Raw genomic sequence first — 21,157 nt, forward strand, 5'->3', positions numbered from 1 at the left:
ATAGTCTAGTCAGAAAGAAGGCTAATGATGTATTTATTTCCAGATTAGCTAAATGCTGAGATGGAAACAACCTGAAAAACCATTGTGAGTGCGACCTTGAAGCTCCTAGAAGAACCCCAGCTTCATAACTTAGGATATAAACAGATATCCTCCAGGTGTAGTTAGTGAGAATAGAAACAAACGGTATAAGAAACAGTTAAGAAACACATGGAAACGTGCTGCGCTGGTGTACAGAACTTCCAAAATAAATGTGGATTTTATGGATCATTTTACATCTACAAAGTAAGAAAGCAAAATCCTTCAGTGGTTGTGTTGCTGAATTTGTTGTGAACTGCTCCCTCCCAGTGGTGCTACACAGCCCTTTGAAGCAGCGATAGGACCACACAGCAAGGGTCAGAAAGAGTTCCTTTGCTTTTGGCTCACTCATCTCATTCCTGAAACTTTACTCCAGGGAGATGGTTAAAAAGTAACAAGGGCGATCTACAGCAAAGACATTTACCATTGTGTTACCTGTAACAGCAAAATTGTATTTAGGAACAGCCCCACTGTCCAGCAGTCAGTAAACGTGTCATTTTTAAATCCACACGATGGGCTATTTCTTTGGCCACTAGCACTGGGAAGTTAATGCAGAGACAGTGAAAATATTGACTGTACGAAGTGAAAAAAGAATATGAGGTGAGTTTGCTGTGATTGAAGCTATCTTTGCCATATTACATAAAGGAAGGTAATATGAAAAAATGAAAAGAATTATGTTAGGAAGTAAGATGATGGGTAGTGTCAGGGCATTCGTAGGAAAATGGTGTTTTAGGATGATTATTCTAAAAAGAGTGTGCAAGGTGCTGTGGAGCAGGAGAGACTGAAGTCTGATCTGAAGAACTGGCAAGTGAGAATGAAGAGAAACCAGGGAATCTGAGTGTGGTTCTTAAGGGAAATGAAACAGAATGAATTATGTTCATCCAAAAAGAGAGGAAGGGATGTTTCCCAGGTTGATTTGCTGTTTCTTGTTTAAGAGGCTAACCAGGTGGTGGAGGGAGTGATAGAAATGGGGTAGTTGAAAACAGGGTTGGCTTTTAGGAAAGATGAATCGTTAAATTAATTTGCTGTACAGCAGAAATTAACACAACATTGTAAATCAACTATACTTCAATTAAAAATATATTGGAGGGCTTCCCTCGTGGCGCAGTGGTTGAGAGTCCACCTGCCGATGCAGGGGACACGGGTTCGTGCCCTGGTCCGGGAGGATCCCACATGCCGCGGAGCGGCTGGGCCCGTGAGCCATGGTCGCTGAGCCTGCGCGTCCGGAGCCTGTGCTCCGCAACGGGAGAGGCCACAACAGTGAGAGGCCCGCATACCGCAAAAAAAAAAAAAATTTTTACTGAAAGCATGAGACCCAAGTAGAGATGAGCTGTAAATCTAAAGTGTAGGGGGGTGACTTCCCTGGTGGTCCAGTGGCTAAGACTCCACGCTCCCAGTGCAGGGGGCTCCAGTTTGATCCCTGTTCAGGGAACTAGATCCCGCATGCCGCAACTAAGAGTCCACATGCCGCAACTAAAGATCCTGCACGCTGCAACTAAAAGATCCTGCACGTCTCAATGAAGATCCCGCATTGCCACAACTAAGACCTGACGCAGCCAAGTAAATAAATAAATATTTTTTTTAAAAAAAAAGTGTAGGTGGGAGGTCCTAGAACCAAAAAGTGAGTCCAGCAAGGTCGCAGGATATGAGATCAACACACAAAAATCAATTGCATTTCTACCTCTGTCACCTATTTATGCCTTGCTCTCCGCAATCTGGCCACATCCCATCTTGTATGCTCCAACCTTATTTTCTTAATGCAATTTCCTTACGGACTATTTATTATTGAAAATTAATATCTCTAATGCTAGTAGATGGAAAAATAATGGGAAGAAAGTAAGGAGACAGGTACTTTTTAAAAATAAATTTATTTATTTTACTATTTTTGGCTGCATTGGGTCTTCGTTGCCGCGCACAGGCTTTCTCTAGTTGCAGCGAGTGGGGGTTACTCTTTGTTGCAGTGCGCGGGCTTCTCATTGTAGTGCCTTCTCCCGTTGCAGAGCACGGGCTCTAGGCGTGTGGGCTCAGCAGTTGTGGCTCATGGGCTCTAGGGTGCAGGCTCAGTAGTTGTGGCGCACAGGCTTAGTTGCTCCATGGCATGTGGGATCTTCCCAGACCAGGGCTCGAACCCATGTCCCCTGCATTGGCAGGCAGATTCTTAACCACTGCGCCACTAGGGAAGCCCTATATATATTTTTAATAGGAGTATAATTGCTTTACAGTGTTGTGTTAGTTTCTGCTGTACAATGAAGTGGATCAGCTATATGTATACATATATCCCCTCCTTCTTGGACCTCCCTCCTTCCCCCCACCCCATTCTACCCATCTGGGTCATCACAGAGCACCAAGTGAGCTCCCTGTGCTATACAGCAGGTTCCCACTATCTATTTTACGCATGGTAGTGTGTATATGTCAACCCTAAGCTCCCAATTCATTCCATCCTCCCCTGCCCCTCTGGGTCCACATGTCTCTTCTCTACGTCTGTGTTTCTATTCCTGCCCTGCAAATAGGTTCATCTGTACCATTTTTCTAGATTCCACATATATGCGTTAATATACGATATTTGTTTTTCTCTTTCTGACTTCACTGTATGACAGACTCTAGGTCCATCCACATCTCTACAAATGACCCAATTTCATTTCCTTTTAAAAAGTATTATCATTAGAGAAAACCTAACATTAAAGGGAAATGGAAAAGTTACCCATAGCCTTACCCAGTTCCTAACATAATTATTTTTATTTTTTCATATTAGTTTCTTTTACATATGGGCAAAGACAGATTCAATCACGGTGAACTCATATCTTTTTCATTTCGTACTAACAATGAACATGTGGAAGCCAAAGTTAAAAATACAATACCAGTTACAGTCACCGTAAAGAAAATGAGATGCTTAGGTATAAACTTACCAAAACTCGTACAGGGCCTATCTGCTGAAAATTACAAAACAACTATGAAAGAAGTCAAAGAGGACCTAAATAAACAGGTAGACATATCACGTTCATGGACTGCAAGATTCAACACAGTAAAGATGTCACTTCACCCCAAATTGCTCTATAGGCTTTAGGTGATTGGTGTCAAGACCTCAGCAAGGTTCTTGTGTAAACATAAAGCTTCTACTAAAATTCATATGGAAAGGCACAGGCCCTAGAATAGCTTACACAATATTGAAGAAGAAAAGTGGGAGGAAACACTGTCCCTGATCCCAAACTGTATTGTAGAGCTACAATAATCAGTACACTGTGATATTCGTGGAGGGGATAGAAATATGAATCAGTGGGACAGAGATGTACCCACTCATTTATGACCATCTGATTTTTGACAGAGGTGCAAAAACAACTCAATAGAGGAAGGATAGAGTTTTCAACAAATGTTGGTGGAGCAGGTGGATAGCCACAGACCAAGAAAATGAACCTCAACATAAACCTCACCCCTTATACAAAACCGAACTCAAAATGGATTGTGGGCTTAAATGTAAAATATAAAGTTATAATTTTTCAGAAAACAGTAAGAGATAAAGCTAGGCAAAGAATTCTTGAACTTGATACTGAAAGTACAATCCATAATAGTAAAAACTGATCAGTTGAACCTTATCAAAATGAAAAACTTTTGTCCTGTAAAGGACCCAACCACGAGGATGAAAAGACAAGCTACAGACTGGGAGAAGATACTTCCAAGCCTTATATCTGACAAAGGACTCCTATGTAGAATATACAAACAACATTCAAAACTCAACAGTTAAAAAAAGGGGGGGGATCCGATTAGAAAATGGGCAAAAGACAATGAAAACGTATTCCATTGAAAAGGTTCTACAGATGAAAAATAAGCAAATGAAAAGATTTTCAGTATCATTAACCATTAGGGAAATGCAGATTAAAACCACAATGAGCTATCACTGCACTCCTAAAATGGCTAAAATAGTAAACAGTAAAAACAGCACATGCTGGCAAGGGTCAGGAGAAACTACATCACCCTCCCAGTGCTAGTGGGGATTTAAATTGGTAGAGCCACTCTGGAAAACAGTCTGGCAAGTTCTTATAAAACTAAACCTGAAGTTACATGACCCAGCAACTCCACACGTGTGGGCACTTGTCCAGAGAAATGAAAACTTACATTCACAAAAAACTTGTACATGATTGTTCATAACAGCTTTATTTGTAATAGCCCAAAATGGGAACAACTCAACTGTCCTTCAACAAGTGAATGATTAAACAAGGTGGGATGAATCGATCCCATAGAATACTACCCAGTAGTAAAGGAGAATGAACCGTTAATAAATACAACACCTTGGATGGATTTCCAGGGGAGTATCAGTGAAGAAAACAACTTCCAGGGATCACATATTTTATAATTCTATTTATGTAACATTTTTGAAATGACAAAATTATAGAAATGGAAAACGGATTAGCGGCTACCAGGGGTCGGGGAGTGGGGTGGGGGAGGTACTTGTGGCTTTGAAAGGGCGATATGAGGATTCTGTGCAATAATGGAACTGTTCAGAATTGGAGGAGATATTTGCAAATCATATAAGGTACCTGTATCCAGAATGTATAAAGACCTCTTATAACTCAGTAATAAAGACAAATAACCCATTAAGAAATGAGCAAAGAATCTAAATAGACCTTTCTCAAAACAAACAAATGACATAAATAGCCAATAAGCATGTGAAAACATGCTCAACATTACAAGTCATTAGAGAAATGCAAATCAAAACCATAATAACATACCACCTCCCTCACAGCCACTAGGATGGCTATAGTTAAGACAGAGTACAACATGTGTTGGCAAGGATGTGAAGAAATGGAGCTCTTGCCACCCTTTGCTTATGGGAATGTAAAATGGTACAGCTATTACCAAACTATTTTGGAAAACAGTTTGGTAGTTCCTTAAAAAGTTAAACAGTTACCATATGACCAACAATTCCACTCCTAGGTATATTTCCAAAAGAGTTGAAAACATATGTCATATGTTGAAAACATGTTTTCCACACGAAAACTACAGTACACATCTTCATAGCAGCATTATTCATGAGCCAAAGATACATGTATATGTATAACTGAGTAACTGCTGTATACCTGAAACTAACACAACATCGTAGATCAACTATAATATAAAATTAAAAACAAAAGAGCCAAACAACAGTGGAAACAACCCAAATGTCCATCAGTTGATTGAACAAAATGTGATATATCCATACTATGGAATATTTAGTCATAGGAAGGTGGAATGGCATATTGACACATGCTATAACATGGGTGAAGCTTAAAAACGCTGTGTTAATGAAAGAAGCCAGACCAGAAGGGGCCCCATATTGTGTGTTTCCATTTATATGAAGCATCTAGAATAGGCAAACCCATAGAGACAGAAAGTAGGTTAGTAGTCCTCAGGAGCTAGTGTGAGGAAGGAATGGGGAGTAACTGCTTGGTGGGTGTGGGGTTTGGGGGGAGGTGAAGAAAATGTCCTAAAATTAGATTGTAGTGATGGTTGCAAACCTCTTGAATATACTAAACACCATTGAATTTTACACTTTACAAGGGTGAATTTTGTAGGATATAAAAAATATCTCAAAGCTGTTGCATCATTTATCTAATATTGATGGACACTTTATATTAGAGTATAGTTGATTTACAATGTTGAGTTAGTTTCAGGTGTACAGCAAAGTGAATCAGTTACACATATACATATATCCACTCTTTTTTAGATTCTTTTCCCATATAGGGCATTACAGAGTATTGAGCAGAGTTCCCTGTGCTATACAGTAGGTCCTTATTATCTATTTTATATATAGCGGTGTGTATATGTCAATCCCAATCTCCCAATTTATCCCTCCCCCCCGCCCTTTCACCCCTGGTAACCGTAAGATTGTTTTATACATCTGTGACTCTATTTCTTTTTTGTAAATAAGTTCATTTGTACCATTTCTTTAGATTCCACATGCAAGCGATATCATATGATATTTCTCTTTCTCTGAAGTAAGTCTGACTTCCTTCACTCGGTATGACAATCTCTAGGTTGATGGATACTTTGAATGTATCCAGTTTTTTCTAATACAACGCTGCAGGAATGTTCTTGTACATTTGTCTTTCTGCCCTAACCACCTGATGTTTCTACTAGATATAGTGTTTCCAGTCGGTTTATTGGCCATAAGCAGTATACAGCCTTTACTGTGGTAGCCAGTGACCAAAAGTAGAGCGGCCTTTATGGTGCTTAGACCCTTTGAATATCCATAAAAATGAAATTTCATGGAGCCTGCCATGACAGTGTTTACAATCCTACATGGAGAGAGGGTTGGATAACCCTGGTGCTTTTGTGGGGAGAGGGGAGAGTGAGAGAGATGGAAGGAGGGAAAGGATGGAGAATGAAAAGCGAGTCGGCCAGTAACAGCCTCCTGTCGGTTTTTATCTGCTGTCAGAATTTCCTTTCTGGCTTTGCAGAGAGCTTTTCCTCTTGGGGTGAACTGGACTGATTATGGTTTGCTTTTGCCCTGTTAGGTGAAGGCATCCTCATCTCCTCGGACGCTGCGGAGCTGCTGGATTTCATAGACAACCAGGGCCAGGTGCACGTGATCCAGAAATACCTTGAGCGCCCCCTGCTGCTGGAGCCAGGTCATCGCAAGTTTGACATCCGGTAATGCTTCCGCGTCTGGAGTTTTTGTTTTACAAATCTGGAAAAAATACAGCGGTGTGTGATGCGGGGGGTGACATGGATTATAGGGAAGTATTGGACTTCGTTTAATGTTCCCCAAGTTGAGTGCAGCTGAACAGAACCGAGCTTCTGTTTTTCTTTCACTCTTTCTCTTGTCTTTCTAGAAAATGTTATTAAGATGATGAATTTTCTTTTTTTTAAGTATTCTCTTTAATGAAGATGACTTGTGGATCCAAAGAAAGGATATCAGTGTGTGGGGCTTGCTTTATGAAAGCAGCAGAGAGATATGCATAGAACACCTAATACAGTCACAGCAGATCAGGTGATCCTGCCAAAGAGCATGTCCTCACTTTATTATCCGTGTCCCACTTTTTAAGGTTTTCATGAACACACCTCAGGGGTTTGGACTTTACCTTTGCGAGCAAAGGGCCTGCAAGGAGAAGTAGGTTGCATGGTGCTTTCAAAAGCTGAAAGCCCTGCCCCAGCTTGCCCTGAACCTTGCTGTCATCTCCCCATCCAGGACTCTTTGTCACTTAGGTGCCTTCACGTTGACTTGCTGCTTCTCGAGCCCCAGTGCTGTCAGATCAGCTTCAGCAGAAAGTCTTCTTAAGATAACTAAAAGAGCAAACATGGCAACTGGAGGTTTCATAGATTAACCGTAAAAACCAAGCCACTCAGATCTCTTCGAAATGCTGTATCTTTTGAATGAATCAGAGTCTCCTTGTCAGTTATGGTGAAATGTTTTCTTTACCTCATTATGGTGATAACCCACTATCTTGGGTAACTGGCATGGCTTGCCTTGTGTAATTTTTTTTTATTAATTTTTTCTGGAGTATAGTTGCTTTACAATGTTGTCATGGCATGCCTCGTATAATTTTAGAACATAACCCCCTTCCTCTGTTTCCTCCCAGAAAAATCAAGGTGTGGGGATGATATATATAATATGCAGAAACTTTGGGTAACTTGAATATTTTATTGACTTGCAGAAGCTGGGTCTTGGTGGATCATCAATATAATATCTACCTCTATAGAGAGGGTGTACTTCGGACTGCTTCAGAACCGTATCATGTGGATAATTTCCAAGATAAGACTTGCCATTTGACTAATCACTGCATTCAAAAGGAGTACTCAAAGAACTATGGGAAGTACGAAGAAGGGAACGAAATGTTCTTTGAGGAGTTCAATCGGTACCTAACAAGTGCTTTGAACATCACCCTGGAAAGTAGTATCTTACTACAAATTAAACATATAATCAGGTAACTTATTCATATCCCTTTCGGTTAAATGTGTCTTAAAGGAGCTTTGGGAGTTTGTGCCTTTCAAGGAATGATTCCATTTACATTGTCTAAGAACAAAAATTATTTGTTATATCCCACTATTATCCTTTTAATATCTATAGGATCTGCAATGCTGTCACTTTTTTTTAATCCTTATGTTGGTAATTACCTCATGTTGGTAGTTTATATCTTCTGTCTTTCACTGGGACAGATTGGTTAGAGGCTTATCAATTTTATTCATCTCTTCTAAAACTCAGCTTTTGGCTTTATAGATTTTCTTCGTTGTTTCTGTTTTCACTTTCTTTGATTTATGTTCTTAACTATTTTCATCCTTCCGCTTTTGGGAGGTTTGGTTTGCTTTTCTTTTTCTAGTTTCCTTAAAGTGCAAGGTTAGGTCATTGATTGGAGAGATTTATTTTTTTATAGAATATAAGCATTTAAGGCCATCAATTTTCTTATAAGTACTCGTTAGCTGCATCCCGCAGATTTTGCTATGTCATGTTTTTGTTTTCATTTTATTTTTATTTTAAAAATGTTTTGTTTATTTTCGGCTGCTTTGGGTCTTTGTTGCTGCACACGGGCTTTCTCTAGTTGTGGCGAGCGGGGGGGGCTACTTTTTTTTTTTTTTTTTTTTTGCGGTACGCGGGCCTCTCACCGTTGCGGCCTCTCCTGTTGCGGAGCACAAGTTCCGGACGCGCAGGCTCAGCAGCCGTGGGTCATGGGCCCAGCTGCTCCACGGCATGTGGGATCTTCCCGGACCGGGGCACGAACCCGTGTCCCCTGCATCGGCAGGCGGACTCTCAACCGCTGCGCCACCAGGGAAGCCCTTTTTTTTTTTTTTTTGTATTTTTGGGGGCTACTCTTTGTTGCGGTGCACAGGCTTCTCATTGTGGTGGCTTCTCGTTGTGGAGCATGGGCTCTAAGTGCGTGGGCTCAGTAGTTGTGGCACTCAGGCTCAGTAGTTGTGGCACACGGGCTTAGTTGCTCCACAGCATGTGGGATCTTCCTGGACCAGGGCTCGAACCCATGTCCCCTTAATTGGCAGGTGGATTTTTAACCACTGCTCCACCAGGGAAGTCCCTCCTTTTAGTTTTATTAGGTGTTTGCTTTGTACATTTTGAAGATCTGTTGTCAGGTGCATATGCATTTAGAATTGTTATCTCTTTGAGGGGAATTGACCTCTTTATCATTATGTAGTTTCTGTCTTTATCTCTCGTAATATTTCTTATTTTGAAGTCTATTTTGTCTGATATTAATATAGCCAGTCCAGCTTTCTTTTGATTAATGGTATGTCTCTTTCCATCCCTTTACCCTTCTTCTCTATTCTATTCTATATTTAAAATGGGCTTTTGGTAGACATCATATCATTGGATTTTGTTTTCTTTTGCTTTTAACCCAATATATCATCTCTTTTTTTAAAAATTTAATTTTATTTATTTTTTTATACAGCAGGTTCTTATTAGTCATCAGTTTTATACACATCAGTATATACATGTCAATCCCAATTGCCCAATTCATCATCATCTCTGGTTTTTAATTGTTGTGTTTATACCATTTAAATTTAAAGTAATTACTGACTTGATGGGATTTATGTCTACCATTGTATTGTTCATTGTCTGTCCCTTCTTTTTTGTTTTTCATTTCCCTGTTTCCTGCCTTCTTTTGAATTATTTGAACTTTTTTAGAGTTCCATTTTAATTTTTCCACTGAGTATTTGGCTATATCTCTTTGTATTTTTGCTTGTTTGTTTTAGTGGTTACTCCAGGGTTTATTATATACATACTTAATATATGATAGATTATCAGGTTGGATTAAAAAATTTAAAAAGACCAAACTATATGCTTTCTACAAGAAACCCACTTCAAATATAAAGGGAGAAAAATATGCTTTGACATTTACCCAGATATTTGCAGTTTCCTTTGCTCTTCCTTCAGTCCTCAAGTTCCAAGTTTCATTTCCCTTCAGACTTCAGCATTTCTTCTAGAGCAGTTCTGCTGGTGTAAGTCCTCTTAATTTTCCATCATCTGAGAATGTCTTTAGTTTACCTTATTCCTGAAGGATTTTTTTCACTGGAGTTATACAAATATAATGTCAAGCAAAAAATTACAAATTGGTCCTGTTCATATAAATTGAAAAACAAGCAAAACTAAGTAATACATTATTTGGAGGAATGTGCACATGTGGTAAAAATCTAGAGAGAAACAAAGTAATGCTAAACACAAAATTCAAAATAGTGGTTAACTCTGGAGGGGAAGCGGGAGGGACCCAAGGAGGGGGTTTAAAGGTATTGAATTGTAAGTATATGGGTAGTCATTAGTGCTACATATATTTTAAAATCACAAGTCGTTGTTTTTATTATTTGTATAGTTAATATCCTGTTAGATTTCCCCATACATTTTAACCCTTTATGACCCCAGGTCACTAGTACCTAAGACTGTCCTTTCCCCACTGCGTTTTGGTGTGCCTTTGTTATAAATCAGGTGGCCGTTTATGTGAGAGTCTGTTCCTGGGATCTCTGTTCGGTTCCGTGGTCTGTTTATCTGCCCTGTTGTTACCACCCTGTCATGATGACTGAGCCTTTTTCCTTAATGTATTCTTACACAGAGTCTAACAGAATAATTACGGGGCTCAGAGTTCCATCTCTTCAGGGATTATATGTGGTTAGAATTCTTACACCAGATACGTCAAGTATACTGAAGAAAGAATTCATATTTTAGGCAAAAGATTTATTTGATATTTGATATACCCCCTCCTCCTCGTTGTTCTGTGCACTGCAGAGTGTTGCTACTTTGGTGCTATTAACGCTCCTCGCGGCTCTCATGTTCTTTTCTTCCCCAGCCAGCTTCCCCCAAACTTCCCACTCCAGCTGAAAAAAAAGATGTACTATATAAAGTCTCTGATGATGAAAAAAAATTCTTTAAAGTGAATTATTAACTTGAACTCCCAGCAGATAAAACAATATTTTGTTTTGATTTGGTTCTTGCTTTCAGTTTTTCCTGTAAGTGTTAGAGTGTAATGTTTCTTTCCATTTTTATCCTTCAGTATTGTTGGCTTTTTTTTTTTTAACCATGAGCACCTATTAAATTAAAATTTTTTTCTAAATTATATTTTAAAGGGCATTTTAATAAAAACAAAAGTTAAGGGTATTCTCTCGCAGAATAGAGATGAAATATAGAAAAAAATGTGATATGTGGCTTGCAGGTTAGGGATGAATGGGAGAAGAAATTTTTATTCCAATTGGTTCTTAAGTGACTGTCCAAAGTGATCTTGAAAGGTTTAAACACATCTATAGAAAATGTTTCCTCTTGGAGAAAAAAAGGAGGAAACTGATGCTTGGGGTGGAGGGAGGTTGAGGGGAGCAAGACCCTGGTGCCAAGTTCACAGAAGCCTCAGTTCTTCTTTTAAAGTCATAAGCCAAAAGCTACTTATAAGGACACGTCTTTTTTCTTTCTGGCCATACGGCACCTGGGATCTTAGTTCCCCGACCAGGGATCAAACCCGCGCCCTCTGCATTGGAAGTGCGGAGTCTTAACCACTGGACCGCCAGCGAAGTCCCCTTCTATTTCTTCTTCTTCTTTTTTTTTAGGACACATCTTTTTCCTTCTAAATATACAGCTGTGTAGAAGGACAGCTATCTCTGGTAGTCTTAGAGTCATCATAACATATATTGCATTTACTAAGAGAAATATTTTGCCCCAACATCTAGTTGGGAAAAATCAGTGAAGAGAGCTTCATGAAACAGAAACGGCATAGCATTTTTCTGGGATGGTTGTACTAGATAACAGTTCTTTATTATTCATAAACAATACATTCGTGATTATCGTAATTAATGATACATTCATAAAATATGCTTACATTTATTAGATGCTTCCTAGCTACCAGAAGTCATGCCAGGTTCCTTATGTAATTATGTCATTGAACCATCTCAGCACTGGGAGTAAGTATTATTTTTACCCCAACTTTACAGACAATGAAGTCAATCAACACTTGGCTTAAAGAGGTTAAAAAATTTGTCCGAGCCTCCGGCTTCAGCAGCCTGACCTCAGGCATCATGTACTTTTCCGTTATGTCTCTGAGATTCACTTTCAGCTTTTCTGCGTCACTAAAATCTTGCAATTTTTGCAAACAGTCGTTGATCCTAATATTAAATCCTATTCTGTATTTCAATATCTTGTTTCATTATATAAAGCTTTAAAAGCAACTGTTTGGTACTTGAACTGGAGCTAGTGAAAGAAATGAACGGAGTCAGCATTCTTTTTGTAAATTCTGCTCTTCACTAAATGGTGGTCCATTCTTTTAATATAGCAAAAATACGTAGAAATGTTTTGCTTATTATTATTTTTTTTTTTGGTTTGTTCTGCTTATTATAAACAAATGTGGCAGCAGTCCACCTGTTGGAGGAGTCCACATTTGTAGGGACCACGGTGACTCAGCACCTGCTGGGAAAGCAGCCACTACTTGTAAGAACAAGAGTGATGGCAGAGTTTTCTAACAAATAACTCACATCATCGTGAATAATCTATTGGTAATGCATTTAAAAAAGAGAATTAAGCCAAAGCCTCATTTTCATCAGCACGTTCGACGTAAAACCATCCAAGCACCTCTTCCGGTGGTCCTTCTCCCTGGACCACCCCATCCTCAGTGAGCGCCCCCTCTGCCCTGCAGGAGCTGCCTCATGAGCGTGGAGCCCGCCATCAGCACCCGACACCTCCCTTACCAGAGCTTCCAGCTCTTCGGCTTCGACTTCATGGTGGATGAGGAGATGAAGGTCTGGCTCATTGAAGTCAACGGCGCCCCTGCTTGCGCTCAGTAAGCCCGAACACCGCTGGGTTTTTGTCTGTCTGTTTGCTTTTATCTAAAATGAGGTTTACTGCATTTCATGCAGTTTGAAGTCCGTGCGGCAAAGGAGACTAGCACGATTTTTAATGCATTTAAAAATAAGGGCTTCCCTGGTGGCGCAGTGGTTGGGAGTCCGCCTGCCGATGCCGGGGACACGGGTCCGTGCCCCGGTCCGGGAAGATCCCACATGCCGCAGAGCAACTAAGCCCGTGAGTCATGGCCGCTGAGCCTGCGCGTCCGGAGCCTGTGCTCCACAACGGGAGAGGCCACAACAGTGAGAGGCCCACGTACTGCAAAAATAAAAAATAAATTTTAAAAAATTAAATTAAATTAAAAACAGGGGGTGGGAGGCAAATACACAAAGTCCTAGTCTCCTTGAGTCCCTGGGAGAGAAGGGTTTGGGTTAAAACATGTGGGAAGTTAGTTCTGCAGGAGAAGTAGTCTGTCTTGGCAAGGTGGTGAGCTCCTGTTACCTGGGTGTCCAACCACGGACCCTTTGAGTGCCATCATGGAGGAGGTACCAGCGACGGGAGGGCTTTGGGAGGACCCCGGCCAGCAGGGGGTTTTGCTGAGTCATTTCTTATCCCTGTTCCTCCCTGTATGTGTTGAGCACTTAGCACTTGTGGGTGGTGGATGCCGTGGGAGTTCTAAACAAAGCTAGTAATACCAGCAGCGACCCTCTCCCTTGACAAGGTGATGAGTCAGCCGCGTCCTGTGAGTCAGGGAGAAAGTGATGACCAAGTAGTTCAGAGGCTCCCTGGGCAGGAAGTGGTCTGAGAAGGTACCATGGACATCGTGGAGCTGAGGCTGGGGTGTAAGAGGGGAGTGTCATGTGTGCTAAGGGGGAGGGAACCCAGAATCCAGTGGGACCTTGCTCTGGGCCAGGCTCTAGGGGAGATGCACAGCTGAACAGACCCTGCCCTCGGGGAACTTCTGTTCCTCCTGGGAGGAGCCTGGCTGCAGCGTGGCATGAGCGTCGGGGGTGAGGAAAGGTGAGGGTGAGAAGGTGAGTTGGGGCCCCACTGTGGGACTCCTTACGTGTAAGGGAGTCATTTGGACTTCATCCTCAAAGGCTGTTGGTTCCTCTGAGGATCCACATTCGTTAGTGTCAAGACCCTTTCAGGGTTCCCCACGTCCACGTCTTGGAGGAATTGCGGTGTGATCTTCCGACGACATAGGAGAAAGGCCTGCACCTCCAAGGGGCAGTGTTAACACATAAGCAGTTCTCTCATTTGCCACCTGCTTCGTGGCTGTGACCTGGCAGGTGGGATGCCGTTTCATTCATCCTTGCCTGCCGCTAACGAATACCCGTTAGATACCCCTAACCCGCCAGGCCCCGGACTGGGCTCTGGGTCACAGTCGTGAGCAGAGAGACCCGGGCCCCGCCCTCAGTGGAGGGAGACTGGGCGAGACAAAGGACAAGACAAATATAGATTACAAACTGGGACACACCCTTTCGTAGGGTAAGAGATGTTAGAAGGTAATATAATTGAGCAAAAAGTCCCCCTGGGAGGTGATGTTTGGAACTGAGATCTGAAGGAGAAAGGAAAGCTGAGGAGACCAGGGGTGGAGGAGAGCAGAATGTTTCACGTCCTCCCTTCCCCAGGTCCACAGGGGTGTCCATCTTCTCCCGTCCTTCCTGTCAGAGGTTTGTCCCTTCCTTGTGCTCTGGACCCGATCCCCTCCCTCCAGGCAAGAGGGTGGGTTGAGGATGCCTCCCTCATCTGCTTTCTCCCTCTTGGCTGCATCGTTCCCACCAGCCTGTGGCAGATTTCCCCAGCAATTAAGAAAAGCCCTCCTCTGAAGCCCCGCCCTGCTCCCGGGACCACCCCCTCCCTGCTCCCTCCACAGCCACACTTCTGGAGAAGCCACACGTGCACACGCTGTCTCCTCGTCCTCAGTCCGCATCCATGCTCTGGTCCACTCCGGGCTGCCTCGCATCCCGGCCGCTGCACAGAAACTGTTCTTTCCAGGTCCCCAGCCAAGCCCATATTGCACTTCAGGATTTTAAAACCAGCAAATGATGTTGCAGCCCGGAGTTGCAGGCCAGTATCTGCACCTGTCTTCCCGGTGTCCTGCAAGGATGTGTGTGGATGTCCAGTAGGCGCCCCACCCGGCCAGAGTTGCCCATCTCACTGAATGTCCAGCCCCCACCCCCGCCGCCCCCCGCTTTCCAGGTGACCGAGACCCTGCCCCTGCCTTTCCATTACCCTCAGGTTCTGTCCATCGGGGCCTGGTCAGTTCTGCTTCCAGCCTCGCCAGCCCTCTGCTCCCCCGCCCGCTGCCCTTGCTCTCCCAGACATCGTCCTCCAGCTTAGCTTTTGCAGAGAGCCTGCTAACTGGGTCTCCGCACCTTCTCGCAATTGCCCCAGTGGAGTCTGTTCTCCCCTGAGCAGCCGGAAACCAGGCCCTGCTGTTCTCTAGCCTTCCCCCTGCGCCTGGGACCGAAACCTGACTCTGAGGTTTCTGACCGAAACCTGACTCTACCGCCCCGCCTACCTCTCCAGCCTCACCCAGAGTGTCGTTTCCCTGATGACGCTTACCTGCTGCGGGGCCTTTGGCTTGCCCTTACCCTACCCCCGCAGCCCAGTCTTACCAAGGCTGCTTCTACTCTGTCAAAATGGCATCTCCGGGAAGCCTTCCCGCCTCCCCTGAATAATCCCATCTTTTTTAAAAAATTTATTTTATTGAAGCATAGCTGATTTCCAGTGTTGTGTTAATTTCTGCCGTGCAGAGTGATTCAGTGATACATAGATAGACATTCTTTTTCATAGTCTTTTCCATTATGGTTTATCCCAGGATATTGAATAGAGTTCGCCGTGCTCTACAGTAGGACCTTGTTGTTTATGCATTCTGTATATACCGGTTTGCATCTGCTCACCCCCAAACTCCCAATGCATCCCTCCCTCCCCCCTCCCCTCGGCAACCACAAGTCTTGAACAGTCCTATCTTTGATTTTCTCCAGCCAGAGCCTTGGTAGTTTACTTCATTACACTAATTGCTGTCAAATCAACCCATTTTTGTTTTCTTTACGGAATATATGCACCGTGGGGGCAGCGGCCTTGTTTCTATGGTTCTCCTTGGAGTCCCAGCACCTGGCACCGTGCCTCGCACATCCTAGTCTGCAAATAGTCGTTGGATGGACATAGTGTGTGTTACTGGTTAACACTCTTACTCACCTGAGTCAGTAATTGCTTAGGTTTTATTTACATAGAGACATCTTTCTATCTTCCTAATACTCCCTAATGACATTGGTGCTTCAATGCATAGAATTTCTTTATCATTAGGCCCAAACTTACACATCAGCCAGGATGGGGTGTCAGGGAGCAGGGAGGTTCTGTTTGCGTACTGTGAAGAGCTTTGGGAATGTTTAAATGGCAGCTTTAAGTGTTTAAAGACAAGGATGCCATCATGTCTTGATGGTGAATCAAGGACCAGAATCTAAAATGCAGTCAGGCATTCAAGTATACAAGGTAAGAAAGTAATAAAGTAACCCCGCTGTCTTGTGGGCAAAAGTGAGTCTGTTTCAGTTTATTCCTGAAGCTTATGAGCTGTTCACTAAGTGTTTCTTCTCCAGGGTAGCTCTTTGATTCCAAATGTAAATTATCCTAGGTCAAGATACAGATAATCTGGTGCAGGCCCACATAACTGAATGCTTTCCGTAGAGGCTGGACCCTTTATTTATCATTGGTCTTAAGGGCTTTGGCTCAAGGGTGGACCTCCAGTCTCTGGACTGGAAAAGGTGAATCTGCCTCTTTTGTTCCGCGTAGGGATTGAAGGCTAGGGAGGGCAGAGAAACAGCAACTTCTTAGTTCATTTGGAGTGTCGAGTAATGGCTTTGACCTCTTTCCCCAACAGTAGCACCCACCCACCTGGTGGAAACTCACCTGCTCTCTGAGGTGCCTTGCAGGATCAGGTCATGCTGGGCCCCAACAGAGGCCTCTGGTGATAAACCCCTGGGCATCAGGGTTCACTGGCTTCTCTGGGCTCCATCTCACCAGCTCCCACACAGCCACTCACTGTCTGTTGGATTCCCTTCGTTCAGAGTCCTGATGCGGGTAGTGGGGTCCAGGGAAAGAGCGGGGATTTTAGGAACATGTAAAAATGAGCGTCCTCAAGGAGTCGACTGGAGGAGGGAGACAGACACTGCCCAGTTAATTATTATATGAATCCTACTGTGTTACAGTTGCTGTAATAGAAAAGAAACAGATTCCATCTTTTTATTTTTTGGCCGAGCCTCATGGATTGTGGGATCTTAGTTCCCCTACCGGGGATTGAACCCGGGCCCCCGGCAGTGAAAGCATGGAGTCCCAACCACTGGACCACTGGGAAAGTCCCTCAGATTCTATCTTTTAGGTTCATGATTTTGAGTGGGGAGTGTTCTTGGGTCCTTGCTTCCAAAAGGACGAACAGGGGGGAGAGGGTCAATGGAGATGATGACATGATGGCGTAGTCAAAGGAAAGTCTTTTTTTTTTTAATTATTTATTTTTGGCTGCGTTGGGTCTTCGTTGCGGTGCGCAGGCTTCTCATCGCAGTGGCTTCTCGTTGCGGAGCACGGGCTCTAGGTGCGTGGGCTTCAGTAGTTGTAGCACGCGGGCTCAGTAGTTGTGGCTGGCAGGCTCTAGAGCGCGGGCTCAGTAGTTGTGGCACACGGGCTTAGTTGCTCCGTGGCGTGTGGGATCCTCCTGGACCAGGGCTCGAACCCGTGTCCCCTGCATTGGCAGGCGGATTCTTAACCACTGCGCCACGAGGGAAGTCCCGGGAAGCCTTTGTTCAGGAACCGCAGTTTCCATTGTCGTGTACGTGTTAAAAATTGGACTTACTCATCTTGCTATATGAAAACCAGCAGGATGTTCAAAGGCCCACTCTTGCCTGTATGTCAGGTACTTCCTACACCAGAAATAGCGAAGATATGAGTTGACCAGGTTGAAGCTGTGTCCTCCCCTCCCCCCAGTATCCCCTTTGGAAAATGCCTTCCCGAGGTAGCTAATGACAAGCATCAAGAAACACCAAACACGGTGTATTTTGACGGTTGTGGCTCCTGGGGACTTGCCGAGTCCCAAGTTTAGCAGCCGCTATCACTCCCTTGCAGGCCCCCTGGTCACTATCCCTTCAGAAGTGGGAGGTTGAGTGGTGTGGCCACGCCAGACTGTTGAAAATGGGACTTGATTCATAGACAGAAGGGGCAGAGGCTGGGGAACTGGGGAGAGGGGAGAGAGGGGAGAGAGGGAAGAGCAGACATCCAGCAGGAAAGATGAAGGTTAGCTGGCACTTAGGACTTCCTGGGGTAGACAACGGAAGCATGGCTTTGCGTGAGCTTTCTTCCCAGAGGGCCTTACCAGAGGTTAGAACATACAAGTTCCAGCTTCAAGGGCAGTAGAAGGGGATGGGAGGGGCAGGGAGAAAGTTTCTGTGATGGGGTGGATGATAGCAGAGATTTGCCATTGCATCAGGAGGGATGGGAATTCGCTTGTGAAGATTTCCTACCTGATGGAGATTGGGACATAGCATCTTCTGGAAATCGGGGCAGTAAAGACCTCTGTTCCTCTAGGTCGAGCTGGCCTGGTCTCCTACCCTTGGCTGCAGCCACCTGGATTCCAAATGTGTTTTGAGTGAGTTGGGAAGGCACATCAGGCCTGGAGCGCCATCCCAGATGTGGGTTTTCTCTTTGGACCATATGTCTCTGGTTTTTCCCTGTGTTAGAGACAGTCCTGAGAGAGCTGGCTCTGGGGCCTCATGTGCTGTCATGTGAAACGGGCAAAAATCCTATAGGCAATAAGTGAGTGGGGAGCTAGAGGGCCTCGTCGCTTCTCTGAAGAGACTGGATGGGATGTTTTCCTCCTTAGCTTTTCTGCTATGGTGGTTCCAGACCCCTGCACGTGGCCTCAGAACCCTGCATGACTTGGCCCCTGCCTTGTCCCTAGCCTCGCACTGCAATGGTCCAGTTCCCCAGATGCCCTGAGTTCTCTCTCCTCAGTGGGTACCACTCCTTCCATTTGCACTGCCCCTCTTCTCTCTCGTCCAAGTCTCTCTTTCTCCCTCCCCTCCTTTCTCTCCACATCTCTCCCTCATTCTTTGTGTCTGGCTCCCCCTCCTTCATCCTGTTTCCTATCCCATCATCCATTCTCTGTCCGACTTGATTCCCTCTCCGGGTCTTGGCTGAGCTGTCACTCCGGGGAGTCTTTCCTAAAGGCCCCTCAGCCACACTGCGTGGGCACTTTCCCTGGGGAGAGCCTGCGCCTCCAGGTGTGCCCCCCGAGACAGGCAAGACGGCCCCCGTTCTCTTTGGAATTGCCTGTCTTCCCTGCAGTTCAAGTCAGAGCAGGAGTCGTCTTGTCTGTTCACCTGCAAGACCTTCCAGAAATATCTGTTGAGTGGCTGCTTTCTCTTCCTGCAGTACCTCCTGCAGGATTTGCATGGTCAGCAGACACCAGTCTTAGAAACGTGAGGTGGAATTTCTAGGGCAGATCCCGGTGAAAAAAGCGTTGACTTTTCGCTTGCACTTGGATGAGCATCCTCATAATAGCTCTTTGAACCCGTTTCAGGAAGCTCTATGCGGAGCTGTGCCAGGGCATTGTGGACATAGCCATCGCCAGCCTCTTCCCGCCCCCCGGCTCGGGGCAGCAGCCGCCCCAGCCGGCCGCCTTCATCAAGCTGTGACCGAGGGAGGTGCTCGAAGCTGCCTCGGAAGAAGCAGGAGGGGGCGCTGCCCCGGGGGAAGGAGGAGTGTCCGAGTTGCTGTCATCAAGCCAAACGGGAGGAAGAGAGACAACCCGCAGAGAAGTGCTGGAAGAAGAAAAGGCAGCTTCGCCGAGGAGTGGTCGTTTGCCCAGGGGTTCCCAGGTGGAGCTCTTGGCACTGCTACTGAGATTCGAAAACTGCAGCAAATTTCGCCAGTGGGAGAGCAGGGTATTCTTCTGAGGGGCAAAACACAGGGATGTGCTTAACGTTCTCATCCTTTGAAAAATCTGATCTTTTTCCTAAGGTAGTGCTGTGAGCAGCGCCTCTCCTGCCCGGGGTGGCAGCCGTTGGATCTGGTTGGTGTCTGTCCACCTGCTGCATTAGTGCCTTAGCTCTGTGCCCAGCTACAGCCTCCTGTCTGGGGCAGGGGCGGGATGTGAGAGCACTTGGGAGGTTGCCAAGGGTGTCCCCCCCCCCCCCCCCCCCCGCTAGTCCCATAGGCATCTGCACAAGTGCGCACCGACCGTCCTGGGCGCTGGGCTCTGCGGACGCTGCCGTGCCATTGGGGGGCTTGCTCTTCTTGGTCCTGATGGCATCTGGCTGGTCACTGGCCAGGGTTGGCCTGGGCTGGGCACCAAACAGCAAACGCTGCTCTCAGCCTGCTCTCTGCATGTTTCAGAAACCAAGCAGCGAGTTTGCTGCAAACCCATAAGCATCCAATAAGCATGAGAGAGGAAACAACACAATGTCCTGCTTTACTTAATAGTTGCGGTGGGGGGGAGTCTTTGAAATGTGATTCTCAGTTCTCTTTGTTTTAACCAGAATTCTACATGCCCTTTGGCCAAGTTCCCTTTCGTTCTGTTTTTTTGTGGGGGATTTCACTTTTGTAAAAACCCTTCTAGGGGTCGGGAGAGGGTAGAATTCCCCCCCCCTCCACCCCAGGGGGCTCCTCCCCACTTTGTTTTTCTTGCTCTTCTGGCACCTTCTGTGGGAGCTGGACAGGCAGGTTTTGTTCCAGGGAAGATTCTCCGTCTGCTGCGCCTCTCGACATCACGGAGAGGCTCTGAATCAGTGTGTGTCTCGCCTGAGTGGGAGAGTCTCTTAAAATGGGGAAGATGGGGTTTCAGAGCCGCACTCAGCATCTCTTAAGTCGGCAGAGGTTAACGGTGTCCTGTTAGATATAGTTTCTACTCTCGGGATGGACGAATTTTCTGCAGACTTTCCAGGAGGCCATGTCACTAGCGAGAGGAAGCCCCATATGCCATCTGTGTCCACCGTAAGATGAGTGAACGGTACACTGGGAATCACAGCAGACCCACTGAACCGGCTCCCTCCTCCCCAGGGCGCAGCGGGGTCTTCCCTCTGGCACGTGTGTGCTCCGTTATTTGTCTCTACTTGGCACGAGAAAAGAGTTCTGCAGCCAGGGGAGACTTTTTTTTTTTTACAAAGAGAAGAAACAGCAACACCTCAAACATGATGAGATGTGGGAGCTTACAGTGAGAAAAGGAATCATGATGGAAATGATTCAATGGATGCAGCAGTGCGTGTGGGATGTGAAAGTGTTATGTCCGGGCTGAAGTGGAGGAAGGGCCAGCTGGCTCGGCCCTCCTGGGTGTTTGGAATTACAAAATAAACGTGCGGG

At 45.0% G+C, this 21,157-nt stretch overlaps 1 protein-coding gene across 1 annotated transcript in view; it reads left to right on the forward strand.

The window, feature by feature from the left end:
• Positions 1–19,894, forward strand: part of TTL (tubulin tyrosine ligase) — a 32,871-nt gene extending 12,977 nt beyond the window's left edge. Inside the window, exons 4-7 of the mRNA XM_065891243.1 lie at positions 6,564–6,699; positions 7,704–7,973; positions 12,660–12,803; positions 19,380–19,894. Coding sequence (XP_065747315.1) covers positions 6,564–6,699; positions 7,704–7,973; positions 12,660–12,803; positions 19,380–19,494 — 665 coding nt within the window. The 3' untranslated portion in view covers positions 19,495–19,894. The remainder of the gene's footprint in view (positions 1–6,563; positions 6,700–7,703; positions 7,974–12,659; positions 12,804–19,379) is intronic.
• The last annotated feature ends 1,263 nt before the right edge of the window (positions 19,895–21,157 follow it).

This window comes from Phocoena phocoena, chromosome 14 (genome assembly GCF_963924675.1).
Source record: "Phocoena phocoena chromosome 14, mPhoPho1.1, whole genome shotgun sequence".
Taxonomy (NCBI): Eukaryota; Metazoa; Chordata; class Mammalia; order Artiodactyla; family Phocoenidae; genus Phocoena; species Phocoena phocoena.